We start from the raw sequence: 18,105 nt of genomic DNA, 5'->3' as shown, positions 1-18,105 counted from the left end.
TGGGTGGGGGTTGATAATTGGCTAGCACCTTTTATGAACGGCTGTGGCCCAAGGTGGGCATCAATCTGTTTTCTGTCATGTTCTACCCCTGCCCTATGATGAATATGACACCCTGTCCCTGTGTCTTACCTGCTGCTGGATTGTTGTTTGTTTTTTGTCTGCCTCTTCACAAAATCAATTTGAAGGCTCCATTGTAAATGTATCTACTTAAGTGTGAGACTAATAGATTCATCTTTAGGATCTAACGTGTTTGTTATGTTCAGTAGGGTGACAATATAGCGTTGGTTATCCACGTGCATTAAAGTCCTTTTTGCCTTGGCATCTTTATGTCGATGCATTTTAACCCTCAATGTCTTGGGGCCTCATCGGGACGGGCTGTGTGCTGGGTTTGGGATAAGACATGGGGAGGGTGTATTAGAAAATGTTACCACTGTAGAGGGAGGGCAGTGTTGTAGGTGAGACTTAATTAGCAAACCAGTTGAGTACTGTGTCCTGAAATTACTTGCAGTAGCGAACATGGGTAGTTTAAATAAAAAGAACAAATTATTTATTGCATGGGATGTTACTGGTGATGGTGGTGTCAACCAGTGTCCAATAACATACCTTGTCAGAGAAAAAAACTTATATGTAAAAATCTATATCTGCACTTCTGTGGGCAAAAACCAGATGTTAGCAAAGTGCGAAAAGATGTATGTCTCAAATTCAGCTTGAGACCTCCCATAGAGGTGGCTCAATAAGTTAACTACTGGTGCAGTTCATTAAACAAATCAGGGTGATCTCCGTAGTGGATTTTCCAATCAAGTGTCAATGGCGATTAATGTAGCACATGTTTTCTTCTTACAGGCTGATGAGTCTCAGATGCTGGGGAAGGTAAGTGTCCATGTGCCGGCTTGTCATGTGTTTTGGGCTTTGGTAATGTTGGGATATGTATTGTGTTCAGCAATAATAGAAGCAGCCTCGCACAGCATGATGACGTGCATGTTGGACATCCGCGAAAGACAAGTGGGATTTGGAGTTTGCAATGGAAAGGGAACTTGTTGCAACAGAGATACTTGTAGCATCGTCAGCTGTGGATATTGTAATCTGCTAATAGACTTTGGCCCATGTAGTGACTGGTAGAAATGGGGGTATCTAGTTAGCAATGGTTTGCACTTTTGTCCAAGTAGGGACCCGTCCTTCTAGTCAGGATAAGGGGGACACAGTACAGAAATAACCTCTTCTCACCCCCTTGGTAGCTTGGCATGAGCAGTGAGGCTTCTCTCAGATGCAGTGTGTAAAGCATTTGCACATAACCAACGGTAATACAGTGAAAACACTACAAAAGGACACCACACCAGTTTAGAAAAATATCCAATACTTTATATGTCAAATTAAGACCAAAACAATAAACATCCAACATACAGTACTTAAATATATGCACTTGCAAGAATAACCTTAAAATGCAGTTCCTTAAGTCGGTAGCTCCGTCCTGTGCAACCACGGTGCTCAAAGCAACAGAATCCAACAGTTCTGTCTGACTGCAGCGGTCGTGGTGTTGGCTGACTCGTAAACAGTACCTTTTCGTTGTGGCCTATCACGTGGTGCGGGACGGTAGTGGCAACCCTCGCGGTTGCGAGGTGAAGCGGTGTAGTGCTCCCAAGTCGCAGTGCAGGCAGCGGCTCAGTGATGGTCGTCCAGTGGCATCGGTGAGACCAGGGCTGCTGTGAGGAGTGAGGCGGTGCTAGTGGCGGTGCTGACAGATCATGATGCAATGGACAGGGCTGGTTGGTGGGAGCTGGCGTCGGTCGGCCCAGATGATGGTGTGGGACGGGGTGTTGCGTCGTGTGACTTAGGAGCAGTGCCCCCAAACCACGGTGCAGTCACGAAGTCAGCGTGTAGTGACATCGTCGGTGAGACCAGGGTGGCGAAGCGAGGCAGTGTGGAGTGTGGTGCCCATAAGTCATGGTGCAAGCAGTGGTGGCCGCAGCGGTCGTCATCGTCGTCGTCGGTGAGACCAGGGTTGCGGTGCGAGGTGAGGCGTGCCCTCTGTGGTGCCTTCAGAACATGGAGTTGCAGCGGTGCCAGTGACGGTGTCGGCTGCTTTCCCCCTCTGTGGCAACTTAAAAAGCGGTTCCAGAGGCGGTACCCAGAGGTAGGTGAAGTCTTTGTTGTCCCTGAGACATTGAGAACAGGAGGCAAGCTCTATTTCAAGCCCTTGGAGATAATCAGCACAAGTAAAGAAAGTTCAGTCCAGTCCTTTCACCACCCAAGGCAGAATCAGCAACGGCAGGCCAACCCACCAAAGCAACAACACAGCAAAGGGGCAGCAGTTCTCCTAGCAGTTCTTCCAGCTCTTCTTCTTGGCAGGTTCCTTGATTCCAGCAAGTTCTAAAGCTCTGGGGTTTGGTCCCAAATATTTATACTGCATTTCTCTTTGTTCTCTTTGGAAGAGAGTGTCTGTGCCCAGCCCAAACCAGTTCTGCCCTCTCTGGCCCGGCTTCCTGGCAGGAGGTGGAGACAGCATTGTCCAAGGCAGACCAGGCCCATTCATGCAAGGATATCTCCTCTTACTACTCTAACTGCGGTCCAGGTATATTCAGCCCAGCCCTGACTCATCCAGGAAAGGAAGGACACCCCTCGACCCCCACCAGTGGCTGTCTGAAGAGAATGCACATCCCTAGCCCCTGTCACTCCAAGCCAGACAATCAATCCACAAACCCAGCACTAAAAGATACATTTTTATATTCTGAGTTCAGGCATACTAAACTCCATTTCTCTATCTTGTCCCAATGGGAAGATATGCCTACAAGAGGTTATAAGCAAACTCCCACTCTATCCTACAGCACAGATAGCCTTTCCATAGTGAAAAACATAATACACTGTAATTAACTACCAGGACATGTCACACACACCAATGCATGTCCTACCTTTAATGTACATGGCAACCTGCCCACAGAGATACCTTGGGGTACCTTAAGTCACCTAAGGGGTGACTTACATGTAGGAAAAGGGAAGATTTGGGCCTGGCAAGTGGGTGCAATTGCCAGGTCAACATGGCAGTTCCAAACTGCGCGCTGACACTGCAGTGGCAGGTTTGAGAACCCTTTATAGGGCTGCTTGTGTGGGTGGCACAACCAGTGCTGCAGGCCCGGTAGCACATTTGATTTACAGCCCTTGTACCCTCTGTGCACTTTGCTAGGAAATCAGATATGCCAATCATAGAGATACCAATTCATAATGCAATTTACAATAGGAGCACTTGCACTTTAACACTGAACAGCAATGAGAACGTGCGCAGAGACACTAAACCACAAAAAGTCAAAACTGGTAGGTCAGAAAGCAAAAATACTGGGGAAACACGCCAAAAGATGCCAGGTCTAACAGTGACTTAAGCAGGATACATACAAAATTATATTATAATTAGATAATAGCTATGCGTGTGCTTGTGCTAGCCTGGGCACCAGGGAATTCTAGTCATAGTTCACAACATGTTTTGGGGTAAAAACATTACATGCTGCTGATGGATTGTAAGAAGTAGGGTCCTGTCATTTGAGCAGGTTGAAGGAGTTCTAACGGTGCATGATGGCACTGCATGTCTTTGATGAGGTTGCCAAGCATTTATAATATAGTGTGGTTCTGGGTTGCGTGCTTGTAGGTGGGTGGACTCAAAAAGTAGGGGAAGGGAAATTGTACAAGAGGCTTGGTGAAGTCAACAAGAGATCAGCTGGTCATAGTCAGATCTGCTGAGATGTCTGAAATTTCGGCCATGTCATTCAATCTAGAGTGGGTGGTATTGAATTTCATTATCATGAATTCCTTGTTTTTCAATTGAAATTTGTGCACTCAAGGACGGGGGTCACAGTGTACAACATCGAAACCAATCCATTTGAGTTCTGCTCTCACGAGCCCGCTCGCATGAACGTTCCAAATCAAAGTTGCGCAGCTCATGTAAGTCTAAATGATCCTATAAGAAGTCGAAGCATGGATCTCCTTCATCCGCCAATCGCACCACTCATAGTCACTTGACAACCTAGGTACTTCCAGGCTGGGTAGCCATTGCTCAGATTGGACTCCAGTAGTGTTCTCGCTCCCTCTTACCCTTGAGCAGATGAATTCCACCAGGTCAGTGAGGCAGCAGAGAATTTTTTTTGTACCCCACCAGATCCTGCTGGAGCACCTTTGAGCCCCAAGGATCAGAGGTGAATTCCCGTCTGCAGATCTGTTCCCAATGCAAACCGTGCCACTTAATCTCGGCCCAAGTACGACCCCTTCCTTGAGCATGGCACTGCCAGCTCCAGCCTTGGTGCGTCGTAAAATGCTTCTCTCTGTGTCACAAGCAACACTAGCAGCCTGAGCGTCAGCGCCAATACCGATGTCACCGATGCCGGACAAGGATCCCATAATTTTATTGGATTTCGAAGCTCTGCCCCCTATCCTCTGGACCACTACAGTATGCCCATTCAAACTCATACATACCTGCTATCCTATCAATATGATGTCAAAGATTGTAACCATGAGGATGACATGTATGGAATGGGAAACATATTTGATGACCTTCAGGGTGATAGTTTTCCGACACTTCACAAAGCATTGCGTTATTCTCCTCATTTCTGCAGTGACTATACGGTGATCAGGAGGGTGCGAAAGTCATAGACCTCACTCTACGCCTGGAAGAAGTAAACACAAATGTCCTCACTGAGGCTTTGAACCCAGTTCAGACCAACCTCTATTCCTTTTATTGATGCGGGCATTGATGTCCTGGTGAACAACTGGGCAAGTCCAATATCTTGCCAATTGTGAATAGACAAGTGGTAAGACAACCCAGGCCTGTTTCTGGAGACCTATGCTTTCTCCTGCTGCACCCCACCCAAGAGAGCTTAGTGGCACAGGCATCCACTAGCGGCCCTGCCTGATCAAAATGAATGGAAACATTCATGAAATACATGTTTTCCAGTGCCAGTCTTGCCCTTAGTTCTGTCAACATCTCATACATCCTGGGTAGGCACTCGTACACGTTGTGAGATAAGGTGGTGGACCTCTTGCCAGGTGCCTCAGAAGACACCAGACTGACTTTACAGCATCTTATTTCTGATGGACAAGATGCAGCGAAGTACACAATTCGTTCAGGTCTGGATAAGGCAGTCAGATCCAGGCTCGTGCTACAGCGCCACATATGTCTTTGCTCCACAAGGTTTTCTTAGGATGTCTAGCAGTCCCTTTTGGAGCGAAGGGTGCCAGCCTCAGCCTTGGAGTGGTTTAAAGAGAGCAAAATCACGATCGCTCTCCAGACCTGATTCAGCTTGGTCAGTAGTTCCCCTCACAACAGTGCCCCTTTTAAGGATTGGTAGGTGTTTCCTGGAGAGGCAACAGCAATATGTGCCCCAGCAGCAAAAGGCCTCACAGTCCTTTCATGGACGAGGCTGGGGAGCAGGCCAACAGCATCAAGAGTCCAAAGGGCAGTATACTATCAGAATACCAACCCAGGCTTCTGTCCGCACCGGAAAACCAGTTATTTTTGTCTTTGGTTGGAACACTATTGCCATGTGGGAAGTCGGGTCACATTTTACCAGGCCTGGATGGAATTGCAATTACGCTGGAGTAATTAAGGTAATTTAGTGTTACTCTTTGTTGCGGAATTACATATAATGACGTGATTACATCCACTCACATAATTAAGAGTAATTTGGAGGGAATTAATCCTACCGCGAGAGCATATTTAGCAAGCGAAACCGGCTGCTTGTGCTGCCCGTGCTGCCCTTGCATTTAGCACTGTTTTCATAGTGCACAATGCATCCTAGCTTCCATTTTGGATGCAAGTGTGCTTTTTGCACTAAGAAACGAGCACTGAATGCCAGGAGTGAGTTTGGAGAAACTCCTACACCGTGTGCACATTTAGTGAGTGCAAGTGGCTATTCACCCTTGCTTTTCATGTTCTAATGCATTATGTGTTGTTTCTTAGCATAACATGGATCCTCGTGTCTATTTTGAACGAGAGGGGGATTTTTTGTTTAAAGAAATTAAAGCTACATGCAGAATTGCTCTTCTCTCATAATTTGCTGTAATCTCGCAGAATTTCCTGTGTAATTCCACATGATGACACTGGACAGAATTATGCGAGTTAGGCCCACTGCTACCTGTTACTTCACCGGATGGCAGAGCAGACAGATGAGTGCTCCAGATTGTCAAATAGGGATACTCCCAACCCTTTGTATACTACTCCTCAGACATACCACCCACACCACAACACCTCCCGGCAGACTACTTTTCCCTACTCTGTGGGAAGTTCGGGCTTTCTTGGTCAAGGGAGCAATAGGGAGGGTGCCGGCGTCCGAGATCAGAACTTCTTGCTGCTGCTGTTATTTTCCGGTGATAAAAAAGGATGAGGACGCCTCCCTATCCTAGACCTTTACCCTCTGGAGTTCTTACCCCAGAAGCACAGGTTTAAAAAGCTCACCATAGCCCAAGTTCTGTCTGCCCTGAATCTAGTAGACTGAATTATAGCGTTGGACTTGCAGGCGCATGTTTTCACATCCCCGTCCCACAGGCATTACCTGCAGTTTTAGGAAGGCCACAAACACTTTCAGTTTTATGCGCTCTCCTTTGGTCTTACTAGTGCAGCTCAGGTGTTCACCATGGTGGTGGTTGCAGCCCGTCTGGTGAGGTTAGGAATACCAGTTTTCCTCCACCTCTGTGACTGACTACTGAAAGCAGGCTCACCTCATGCAGTCGTAGGCCATCTTCAGATGACGACCAACTTATCTGCTCTGTCGGGCTGCTCTATCAATGTGTCAAAATCTCACCTGACTCCTCCACATTGTCTCCCTTTCACCCATCTCGGATATGGTGCTCTTTTGAAGCATTCCTCCGCCTCAACGAATCCAGGATATTCGGGCTATGATCTTGATGTTTTTGCTTTTGACCTGGGTCTCGGTGAGAGTGACTCTGATGCTCTGGACCTCTTGGCCTCCTGCACCCTGCCTTTGGACCACACCAGCTGGCAAATGTGGGCTCTGCAGTGCGATATGAAGTCTCAGTGGGCTCAGCACAAAGGCAATCTATCAGATTTCATCAAGTGGTCGGAAGAAACTGCAAAAGATCTGTTGACATTGCTAGCGATTCGCTTGACCCCATAGTCGTTCCTCCTGACCATTAAGCGGGAACAGGTGCAGATTTCCACAAACAAAGGGACCTCCATGTGCTATTGCAACAAGGAGGGCAGCTTGGGGTAGTGGGTTCTATGCCAGGAGGCCTTGCGTCTCTGGCAGTTGCTGAATGATCAGGGAATGTCCCGACTGCACAGCACCTACCAGGATCTTCAAATGTCTGGCTAGACAAACTCAGCCGATGTTGTCTAGCAGGTCACAAATGGCTGTTACACTCAGAGGTGACACAGGACACCTTCTAGCACTGGGTAGAACTGTGGTCCAATCCTTTCGCCACAGCAGAGAACACTCAGTGTACAAACCTTTGGGTGTTGGAGTTTCCAAGGTAGTCCTCTTTCTGAGATACCTTCCAACTATACTGGGGGGTGGGACTCCTGTATACTCCTTTCCGGCCCAACCTCTTGTGCCCGTAGTACTGAAAAAGATCAAGAAATACCTGGAGTAAGTCATCCTAATGGCCCCAAACTAAGTAATGAGTGTGTGGTACCCTGAACTCTGGCCATGAGCACATGTCCTCCAATATGTCTGCCCCTTCAAGAGGAACTGCAGTCTCAGTAGCAGGGCCATGTTGTACACCTGAGCCACCGCAACTTTCACCTCCAAGCATGCAGATTAAGCGGCGACAGCTAATGACTTTTAATCTTCCTCTCGAGGTGGTTGGTGTCATCTTGGAGCCAAGCGTGCATCCACAAACTCGGTCTGTGCATGATGCTGGGAGACGTTTTGTTGCTTTGTGTCCCTCTCATCACATCCAACCTCTAAATGTGCAGTTATCAGATGTTTTCCTGTTTTGTGTGTATATGGCAACAGTGCAGTGTCAAGGCACAGTTGCAATAGACACTGCGCTGTTTCAGCCTTTCAGCCTTCCTATGCGTACTGGATCAGTCATTTCTTTTTCTTTTCATATCACCTATTATGATGCATTTTTTGAAGGGGCTGACACATATATTCCTACCAACAGCATTTATGATGCTGCGCTGGGAGCGGAATTCGGTTCTCACTGTTGTCCTCTTCGCCTTCTCACTATCAAGACAGCATTTTGCTTCGTCATAACATCAGTCAGCTTAGTGAGCGAACATCATGCATTTTCGGTGGTTCCAACTTGAACTCATTTTTTCCCGTACATATTAGTCCAGTTGACAAAACAAGCACTCCTGTCCAAAGTAGTGACGCCCTTCCACATAGGTCAGTCCATCTCCTTGCCAGCTGTTTGTGCACCACCCCATCCTTCAAAGGAGGACAAACGCATCCTTTGCCTTGACCTAAGGAAGGTGCTGAGCTTTTATGTAAACCAAGCAAGAGACTACCAACAGGATGACCAACTTTTCAGCGGTTTCACTGGGGATAAGAATGCAAAGCGGTGCAAAGAGAACCATCTCGAGATGGATTGTGTATACAGAAAAATCTGCTATGGGTGAGCCAAAAAGCAACTCCCTGAATACTTGTGTGCTCACTCCACCAGAGTGAAGGCTCCTACTGTTTTGCACGGTGTGCCAGTTCTGGACATTTGCTGGGCGAGAATGTGAATATCGTTCCAGAATTTCATGAAGCACAGCAGCCTGGATAGCCAGGTCTGGCAGGACAGGCACTTCTTCCGATTTGTCCTCCTGGTCTGAGACATCCCACAGACCCAACCACCAGGGGAGGTACTGCTTTGGTATCTATTCAGAAGGTGAGGAAGCATCTACTTACCTTTGGTAACACCTTTTCTGGTAGAGACTCTTTCTAACTGCAGATTCCTCACTGACCCATACCCCCTCCCCGTTCTGTAGAATGGACTAATTCTGTCCATTAGAAAGGTAGCAAATCTAAAGTTCTGCACACTGCACTATCTGATTTCCATGACACTGTGTCTGACAGCACGGACAATGATCAGAAAGAAACTGCATACAGAGGTGGGCCGTATATGGGTCCCCTCTGTAATATCAGGAGTGGGTGGATCTGACACTGAGACACACAACACCAACTGTTGACGAGCAAGTGAATTGCTGAAAAGTTTCCAGATCACGTCTGGTGCCAGTGAAAATAAACAGGTTGGGGAATCTGAGATTAGATAGTCTCTACCAAAAAGGTGTTGCCAAAGGTAAGTAACTTGTTCATTTGGAATACAAGTTAAAAAGTTCCAGTTACATTCACGGACGATGCACTGTACAAAAAATGCTTCAGATAAATAGTTACCAAATAACGTCTTGATGATCGTCTCATTGAGGCAGCACAAAGAATTTGCAAACTTGCATTGTTGGAGATCCAGAAGCTTGATGACGACATTGAAAACAGTTAAAACCAATCCGAAAGCAAGGAGCTCATTACAAAATTAGAGAAGCAAATCTAAGAATTCAAGGAGTTTAACTTGGACCAAAAAATGACAAACTGAGGACAGGAATAATTTTAAACTTGAAGTCACCTACCCTTCCTTGAAGGAGGAGTTTTTCTCCCGACGTAAATCAATGAGAACCCTTAATGACTACAGAGGATGGTCATGCCAAAGAGTTTTTACATCTTCAGACACCTCGTCATCAAAATCATGTCACGGCCAGGACCCAGGTAAGGGAACATCCAATTACTACGACTATGGCAGTTGCCACATTCTCCACTCTTTTTTAGGCAGAAGCAGAGAAATAACAAGAGAGGACCAATCTTGGGAGATGTGGACAAAACGCAGATTTTATAATGGATGATCACCAAAAAGTAGTATCTTTGACATTGTACTGTCAGTTGACCAAATAACCCTGCTATCCAAAGGAATTTTCCTTCATGTCTTCTGGTCCTGCAGATTTCATCACATTGAAAATAGTATGGAAACTATAGAATTCTTTCGGAAGATAATACTTCACAGCTACTTTCACGACAAGCAATCCAACATTATGAGTGAACTGACTGTCCATCAAAGATGTCTTCCTTCATTCCACCAAACTCGGAAACACCTGAAGGAATAATCACATTTGACAAATTAGTTATTGCAGTACTCAACGAAACAAAAAGGAAAGCCAAATACTACAACATTAATCTATCTAAAGCCCTATCTGAACTAAAAGAGAACCATAACACAATCATAAACATGCTCACAAGGCGGAGCTATAGTCTTGTTTAATATAGATGACTATATCAAAGAAGCGCTCAGTCAGTTTCCGATTTGGACCACTAAAGGAAACTAGAAAAGGACACAATTGATGGATTAAATTGCCTAAGAGCCGGAACAGGGTTGAGCCGTGGCTTACATAGGACCCAAATGATTATACTGTTGAATATTGAGACCAAGAAAATTGTAGTACAAGAATATAGAGGACAGAATATCGAGGGACAAAATATTGAAAGATAAGTGCATAGAAGTGTAGGTTTACTGTTCCTAACTTCAAATCTACATACCTTGAAGATTTATGTACTGTGTATTTACACATATGTGGAGTTAGATATAGTAAATCAAACTTACTTACATATGGATATTTTTATTTTTGATAAACTTTCTTCAATATTGTGTCCTATATTGTGGTTTCGATATGCAGGGGCACACCAGACCAAATAATTTGACTGTTTTGCACGATCAATCACCCAGGATGCCTATGTGGACCTCCTGCTTAAAATTCATAAGAATCCAAATAAACTGCCTAGTACACCAATCATGTCAGGATGTGACTCCATTTTGGAACTACTATCCAAGTACTAGAATATCACTCTCAAAACTTTTCTGACTACTACATTCGAGTTACGACAATTTCATCAATCACATTGAAGGACTATGATTTAAAAAGGAGGAGGAAATTCTAGTCACACTCGGTGTTGTATCAATTTATACCAACATTTCTCTAGATCTTACAATAGCTGCCATCAAACTGTATTTGGACAAAAGAGAAACACACCACCAGGTACCAACAGACTTCGTCCTAGGGTTGGCCATGATTTCCCACACCAGTAATCGATTTTTGTTTGTTAGTGACTTCTATATTCAGATCAGAATAACTGCAATGGGATGTCCCTTTGCACCAGAGATAGCCATGCTCTATATCTGGCTGAATATGAAAAAGAACATCCTTTTATTCGACAAGATAACTGTCTGGTACAGGCATATAGGTGGTATTTTCCGCATCAGGGTAAGTTATAGAAATGTATTACAAGCCTTTGTTCAGTGATTGAATGATAATGCCCAGGATATTAAGTTAATCCTGTCCTCTTAACCAATCAAGTATCAATGTTTAAAACGTTACAGTTACAGTAGATAATGAGCTGTTAATAACCACATTATACACTAAACTTAACGATCAAAACAGCCTTCTTTAATATGACAGCTTCTGCCTGCAAAACCTAAATACTAACCTTCCCTAACGCCTATCCGAAAAAACGTCTTAAAATGCTGGTAAAAGAGCTTACTTCATCCCTCGGGAAATACTGCTTAAATATAGGCAAAAGAATAAACAAAAAACATGGTTTGTGTTACTACCTTTGGTCCATCTACAAACCAATTCATGAAGATAAGTAATCAAAACTGTCACATCCTTTCTACACTCTTTAGACCAATTAGTTAGAGCCTACACTGCACCATCAACAAATACTATGTGTATAATCAGAGATGTGTTGAAGCTTCAGCCCGTTCAGTGACATCACTGGAAAAAATCAACACGCAAAATGTTCGCAAACTGTAAAACCAAAAACGTCAGTTATGGTATACTGTCACATTGAGTAAAATTCTATATTGGCGAGACCAACCATGAAATCAGAAAAAGGATTAGGCAACATAAATCGCATATCAAATGCAAAGTGACCAATGCACCTTTGGTCAAACAAGTTTGTGAATCCACTCCTATAAAAGAAAAATTTAAATGGACTGTTCTCAAACTTATACTCTCAGACCCATGTGTTAGTAATATAGACACATTTCTTTTGAAAAAAGAGGCATTCATGATGATGGAAGCCAACACCATCCACTCTGGATTGAATGAAATGTCCAAAATTCAAAACGTCTTTTATTGATGCGGAGGCAATCTGCTTAAATCGGGCCAATTGGTCTTGGTCTGTTGGTGACAGAAATCAGTTATTCATTTTTGACAGTTTAATCGCATAGCACAAACAAAGACAGAATTCTAAACTCTGTTCTTGTTTGCGCTTTATAAAGCTGCCCAAAATAAAATGTTGAGGCCTGTCACATACTTTAATTTCTCCCACCAAGAATGAAAGACTAGGGCCAGATGTAGGTAAATACTATTTACCTATTCTTAAATACCGAATTATATCGATTTGGTATTTAAGAATAGGTAAATAGTATGTAGGTAATTTTTCGGTAAATTTGACCAAATCTGTAAAATTCTGTATTTACCGAATCGGTATTTACCGATTCGGTAATTGCCATTCATTCCTATGGGCCTGGAGACCCATAGGCATGAATGTCAATTACCGATTCGGTAAAAGGGGGAAAACATTGAAGGGTGGCAGGGTGTCACTTTGACACCCTGTTGCATCCCTTAATTGTGTATGGGTGCACATGTTGCAGACATACATGCCCTAAGGGCATGTATGTCTGCAACATGGCACTGAAGCAATTTGCATAAAATTGCTTTTTGTTTTTTTTCGTTATTTACCACCAACTTGTAGTTGGTGGTAAATAACGAATCCTAACATGGGATAAGCACTCATTTAAGTGCTCCCTACATTAGGAATTTGGGGCCAGATGTAGGTAGCCAAATACCGGTCGGTAACGGCCGAATTCGGCCGTTACCGACCGGTATTTGGCTTTTGAGATGTAGGGGCCAGATGTAGGTAGCCAAATACCGGTCGGTAACGGCCGAATTCGGCCGTTACCGACCGGTATTTGGCTTTTGAGATGTAGGTGCCTGAAAACAGGCCATTTCGGTAATTTTACCGAATCTGTAAATATACCGGTCGGTAAATTTACCGACCGGTATTTTTACAGAATCGGTAAAATCGAGATGTAGGTGGGACTCTTCTGAGTCCCACAAGCCCTAAAAAATCGGTATTTTACCATCAAATACAAGTTGATGGTAAAATACCGATTCAGGTGTGCATGCACATGTGTGCATGCACACCTGTGCCATATGACAGGCAGACCTGCCCTTAGGGCAGGTATGCCTGTCACATGGCACCTGAACCCGTTTTGGGGGTTGCTAGAGGGTGTCAAAGTGACACCCCCTGCACCCTTGTGAAATTCGGTATTTACCGATTCGGTAAATACCGACCGGGAAATGCCCAATCATTCCTATGGGCGAATGAATGGGCATTTACCGGTCGGTATTTACCGAATCGGTAAATACCGAATTTTACCGATTCGGTAAATGCACATCTGTATTTACCTACATCTCGGTACTTATATTTTACCACTTCTTAAATACCGAATCGGTATGATTCGGTATTTAAGAGGTGGTAAAATAATTTTACCTACATCTGGCCCTAGGTGCCTGAAAACAGGCCATTTCGGTAATTTTACCGAATCTGTAAATATACCGGTCGGTAAATTTACCGACCGGTATTTTTACAGAATCGGTAAAATCGAGATGTAGGTGGGACTCTTCTGAGTCCCACAAGCCCTAAAAAATCGGTATTTTACCATCAAATACAAGTTGATGGTAAAATACCGATTCAGGTGTGCATGCACATGTGTGCATGCACACCTGTGCCATATGACAGGCAGACCTGCCCTTAGGGCAGGTATGCCTGCCACATGGCACCTGAACCCGTTTTGGGGGTGCTAGAGGGTGTCAAAGTGACACCCCCTGCACCCTTGTGAAATTCGGTATTTACCGATTCGGTAAATACCGACCGGTAAATGCCCAATCATTCCTATGGGCTTCAAAGCCCATAGGAATGAATGGGCATTTACCGGTCGGTATTTACCGAATCGGTAAATACCGAATTTTACCGATTCGGTAAATGCACATCTGTATTTACCTACATCTCGGTACTTATATTTTACCACTTCTTAAATACCGAATCGGTATGATTCGGTATTTAAGAGGTGGTAAAATAATTTTACCTACATCTGGCCCTTGGTAATTTACCGAATCTGTATTTAAGAAATCGGTAATTTACCGATTCCTTAAATTACCGATTCGGTAAATTACCGAATCCTTATTTTTGGCCCCTACATCAGAAAAGCCTATTACCAATCAGTAACGGCCGAAATTCGTTAATTTCGGCCGTTACTGACCGGTAATAGCCTTCCTACATCTGGCCCAAAGTGTTAATCTTTTGGGAGCAAAAATCAAGCAAATCTGTAGGAAGAGAACAAGCATTTGCAATGCAATACGTCTCGCATTTGCAAGAGTTTGAGCTATTGGCATTGTAAATGACAATGCCTTTTATTTATGTGTTTTGAAAACATTCAAGGGGTGTGTAAACATGCATTTTGTACTTATTGTCCTTGCTTAGGAGAAGCAAGGCTGTCAGTAAAAGAGGCGCAGTTACTGCCAGCTTTGCTTCTCGTAAGCAATGGCTATAAGTGCAAAGTACTTGTTTACGCATTGCTTTCAGGTTTTCTAAACACATAAATAAAAGGCATTGTCATTTAGAATGCCTTTAGCTCAAAGTACCGCAAATGCGAGACCTATTGCATTGCAAATGCCTATTGAGCATATTAATCTGAAACTGCTATTGTAGAGGCCTTTGGAAAGGGAGGGGAGGTGCGGGCTAAATATGCGGCTCCAGGCTTGCATTGTGCACAGTTCATGAAGGAGTTTATAAAGCCGTATTAGAGTACAGTTGCTTGTAAGTGTGGAAATTAAATAATATGTGCAAAATGAAATATGAAGAATCAGATTAAATGTCGGTAGTAATAGTGAGTGGGCGAATGCTTATTGAGGGATAGCAGCTTACAACTGCTACAGCGTTTGTTTATTGCTATACGATCTTTTGATTAGCAGTAGAACATGTAAAAGGAGGGCCAACACGGGGGAATGTTAAAAGCAAGTAAATGGCGAAAAGAGTTATGCGGCAAGGCAATGCCAAATGGTGGGAAAGATAAGATTTAGAAAAGTGTTTGAAGCAGCCGAAAGGGGCTGGAGGGCAGGTGTTGAGGCCGACTGTTTATTTTTTTGTTGGCGTGTGACTAACAGCAATTGAATGGAGGGGGGAGGGGCTGGGCCGAGGAGAGAAAGTGTGTGCGGAAAGGGATACAAACATTGTGGGTGGGGGGGGTAAAACCCTAAAAATATACAGAGATGTAAGGGAAAACAAGTAAATTGTTAAACTACACATAGACATGCAGTAAAGGAGGGGGCAAGGGGCAGACAGGGGAGAGCGATCTGCAGAGCGGAGCTCACTTATTTTTTTTTTTTTTGCAGAGTTTTATATAGCGCGAACTAGACCCGAACCGAATCAGGTATCAGAGCGCTTTACATATTTTTCCAGTTACATTTCAACCCTCTCAGCTACAGAACGTGGAAGACAAGCTTAAGTCGGTGAACAGATCAACATATAACATATAAGAATAAACAGTGATTTGATGAATACTGAAACTTTGTAATGCCACAATATGCTAAGAGTTTGGTCTTGCAGTTTCACCTGAAGCCCTTGCCACTTAAACAACTTACTGGTACAACAGGGTATGAGGGCCTCAAGCACCCGCCATGCAGTGCAGAAATAATGAAAGGGGCATGGCCTTCGGAAGAGGCCACCATGGTGTGCTCAGCAGGCGTCAGCCTTGTCCCAACGTCATCCAGTTGGAGACTGGGGGAGGGGGTCTCTTTTGAGGAAGTGAGAGGGAAAGAAATCAAAAGCATAGAAATTGCACACACATTTTTTTTCTCCGAATACTGCGAAAATAAATGCTTAATTGATGGGCGCACATTTAAGTTGGAAACAAATCTTTTTGTTTTCATGTACGTCTACAAACGCATTGAGTATTACACTAGGTTGTTCAAGTGGCTAGCTGGGTTGTTGGGTAGGGGGATTGTAGTTTGCTCTACACAAACCCATTTGGCTGCGGCTTCCGATGCCGGTCTGACAGAATGTGCTATGTTTATCGCCTTGCAACTGAGAGTGCCGCAATAGAGTCCTAGGGGAAAACAGCAGCAACCAAGCTTTTCGTGAACACGTACAGGATTGGGTAAGACAGTAAGTGTATAGGAAATAAGCGTAAATGTACAGTAAATACCGACACCAGAAATGCACACAAAAATAGAATCCCAAACGCGGTAAAAGTTTAAGAGAAATAATAAATTTAAAAGTCGCACTGTAGTTGCTCAGATGCACGACACCGTAAAGGCAAAAGGAAGACTAACACTAACAAAGAAAAAAAATTAAAGACAAGGAAGAGGGAAAGAAAGGATGGAGGCTGACGGGCCAAAAGAAGGAAAGGAAAGAACGAAGTAAGAAAGGGGGCTGGGTGAACAACAGAAGAAGGACATTGAGGAGAAACGTAGCCGCAGACTCTTTGGACATTAGGAAAAGGCACGCTGAAGGGCGAGGGAGGCGAGGGAGGGAGGAGAAATGCAAGAAACGTGTGAAGCAGGGGCGGGGGTAGCGGATACCTTTGAAGTGAAGCTAAGCTTCACTTCAAAGGCTTGTTGGCACAGCGCACCCTGGGGGATGACTGTGGGAGGGAAGCTGGTGTCTGTGCATGTGCTTTTTATGGCAATGCACATGCGCATTGAGCGAGCTTTTCACGGGCACTGCATGGAATCGCCCGATCTCGGTAAGCTCTGTTTAAGCCCCTTTATATCTCGCTCCGCTCAATGCGCATGCGCATTGATAGGTCGCGAGACCTAAAAAGCAGGGAATTGTGAGCTCGGGAACTCTGCAAGACTTGACTTGTGAAATTCAAACAGTGCATATTCCTACCTCCTACCCTTTAGTCACAGGCAGCAGTAATGCAAGCTCCTTTCACATGCACAGTGCAGGAAGATCATGCGCTGCATCAGTGTTAGTTTCTTTGTGATACACACCAACATCTGACACAAAACAGAGGACAATTAATTCAACAGGAGGGTTGCTGAACTGTTCCTACAGGAAGAGGGGGAAAAAAAAAATTAAGTATAGCTGGCGTGACCGAAGGTGTATGTGTAACACCTTTGGGCATCCATTTGGTTGGATGTAATTGCCTCACACACCCAGAAGGGTGTCATGCTTCATCATCGGCGTTTGCTCCTCGTCGGGGAGGCGGTGCAATCCCCGACGGGCTCACCTCAAAGAGGGGCACTTTGACGGAGATCTTTTGTATCCAACTGCCTTATGGTGAAGTGCGGGTGTGTGGGCGGGAAAGCAAGTTGCTTGGTGAAGTGATTAAAATGTAGCAAGGGGTGCCGGAAACAACTTTATTCTGGGGGTCCCCCTACTGCAATTAAAAACGTGATACTAGCTCGCTAGGTATCAACAGGTTAGGTGGAGTGACCCTAGAGGAGACTAGAAAATAGATTGGTCGACATGTTTCTCGCGCCTGGGTTATTCACCCGCGATTCATCAGGACCTTGAAAAAGTGAAAGTGTATAAAATGCACAACATGCTGGTGTCATGTGTGTGGTGTAGGTCTAATTTACCTGTGTGGGTAATCCTATGCCTATACAGAGAAAAAAGATAAACATTAGTAGTTTTATTTTTCTTTTAGACAGTATGGGCGGTCATCGCCAGGGCATGAACAGTGGTTGGCATGCTGGTGGTAGTGTGGACCAATGAGCAAAACCTGAGCATGCCTGAGTATTTATAGCGTGCAGTGAAAACCTCACCCACTCACACTGAGTACGTGAGAGAAGTGTTGCTTAAAAACAGTGGTTTAAAAACAGTGGTATAAAAACAGCAGTCTTATGAGGAACACCATTCATATCACAATGTGGTTTGTCAAACAAGGAATATATAGGTGACACCATTTATAACTCAATGTGGCTTGTCAAACTGTAATGTAGATAATTAACAAGTTCCTAACTCACCTAATGGTCAGGGACTAAATGCCACATGAGTGGTCGGCGGGTCAGTGCATCGGGGTTGAACCTTTAGGTGTGGCTACAGGGAAAATATATAGGTATTA

At 44.4% G+C, this 18,105-nt stretch overlaps 1 protein-coding gene across 5 annotated transcripts in view; it reads left to right on the top strand.

The window, feature by feature from the left end:
• The window catches only part of ANKRD31 (ankyrin repeat domain 31), a 2,265,957-nt gene that overhangs the window by 1,825,422 nt on the left and 422,430 nt on the right, over nucleotides 1–18,105 (top strand). For 4 of the 5 annotated variants that reach the window (XM_078675243.1, XM_078675240.1, XM_078675244.1 and 1 more), the window contains one exon: nucleotides 844–870. The exons of the other annotated variant lie outside the window; for it this stretch is intronic. In XM_078675243.1, coding sequence (XP_078531369.1) covers nucleotides 844–870 — 27 coding nt within the window. The remainder of the gene's footprint in view (nucleotides 1–843; nucleotides 871–18,105) is intronic. 5 annotated transcript variants of the gene reach the window in all.

Source organism: Lissotriton helveticus, chromosome 2_1, assembly GCF_964261635.1.
Source record: "Lissotriton helveticus chromosome 2_1, aLisHel1.1, whole genome shotgun sequence".
Lineage (NCBI taxonomy): Eukaryota > Metazoa > Chordata > Amphibia > Caudata > Salamandridae > Lissotriton > Lissotriton helveticus.
This window is presented reverse-complemented; position numbering and strand designations above follow the sequence as displayed.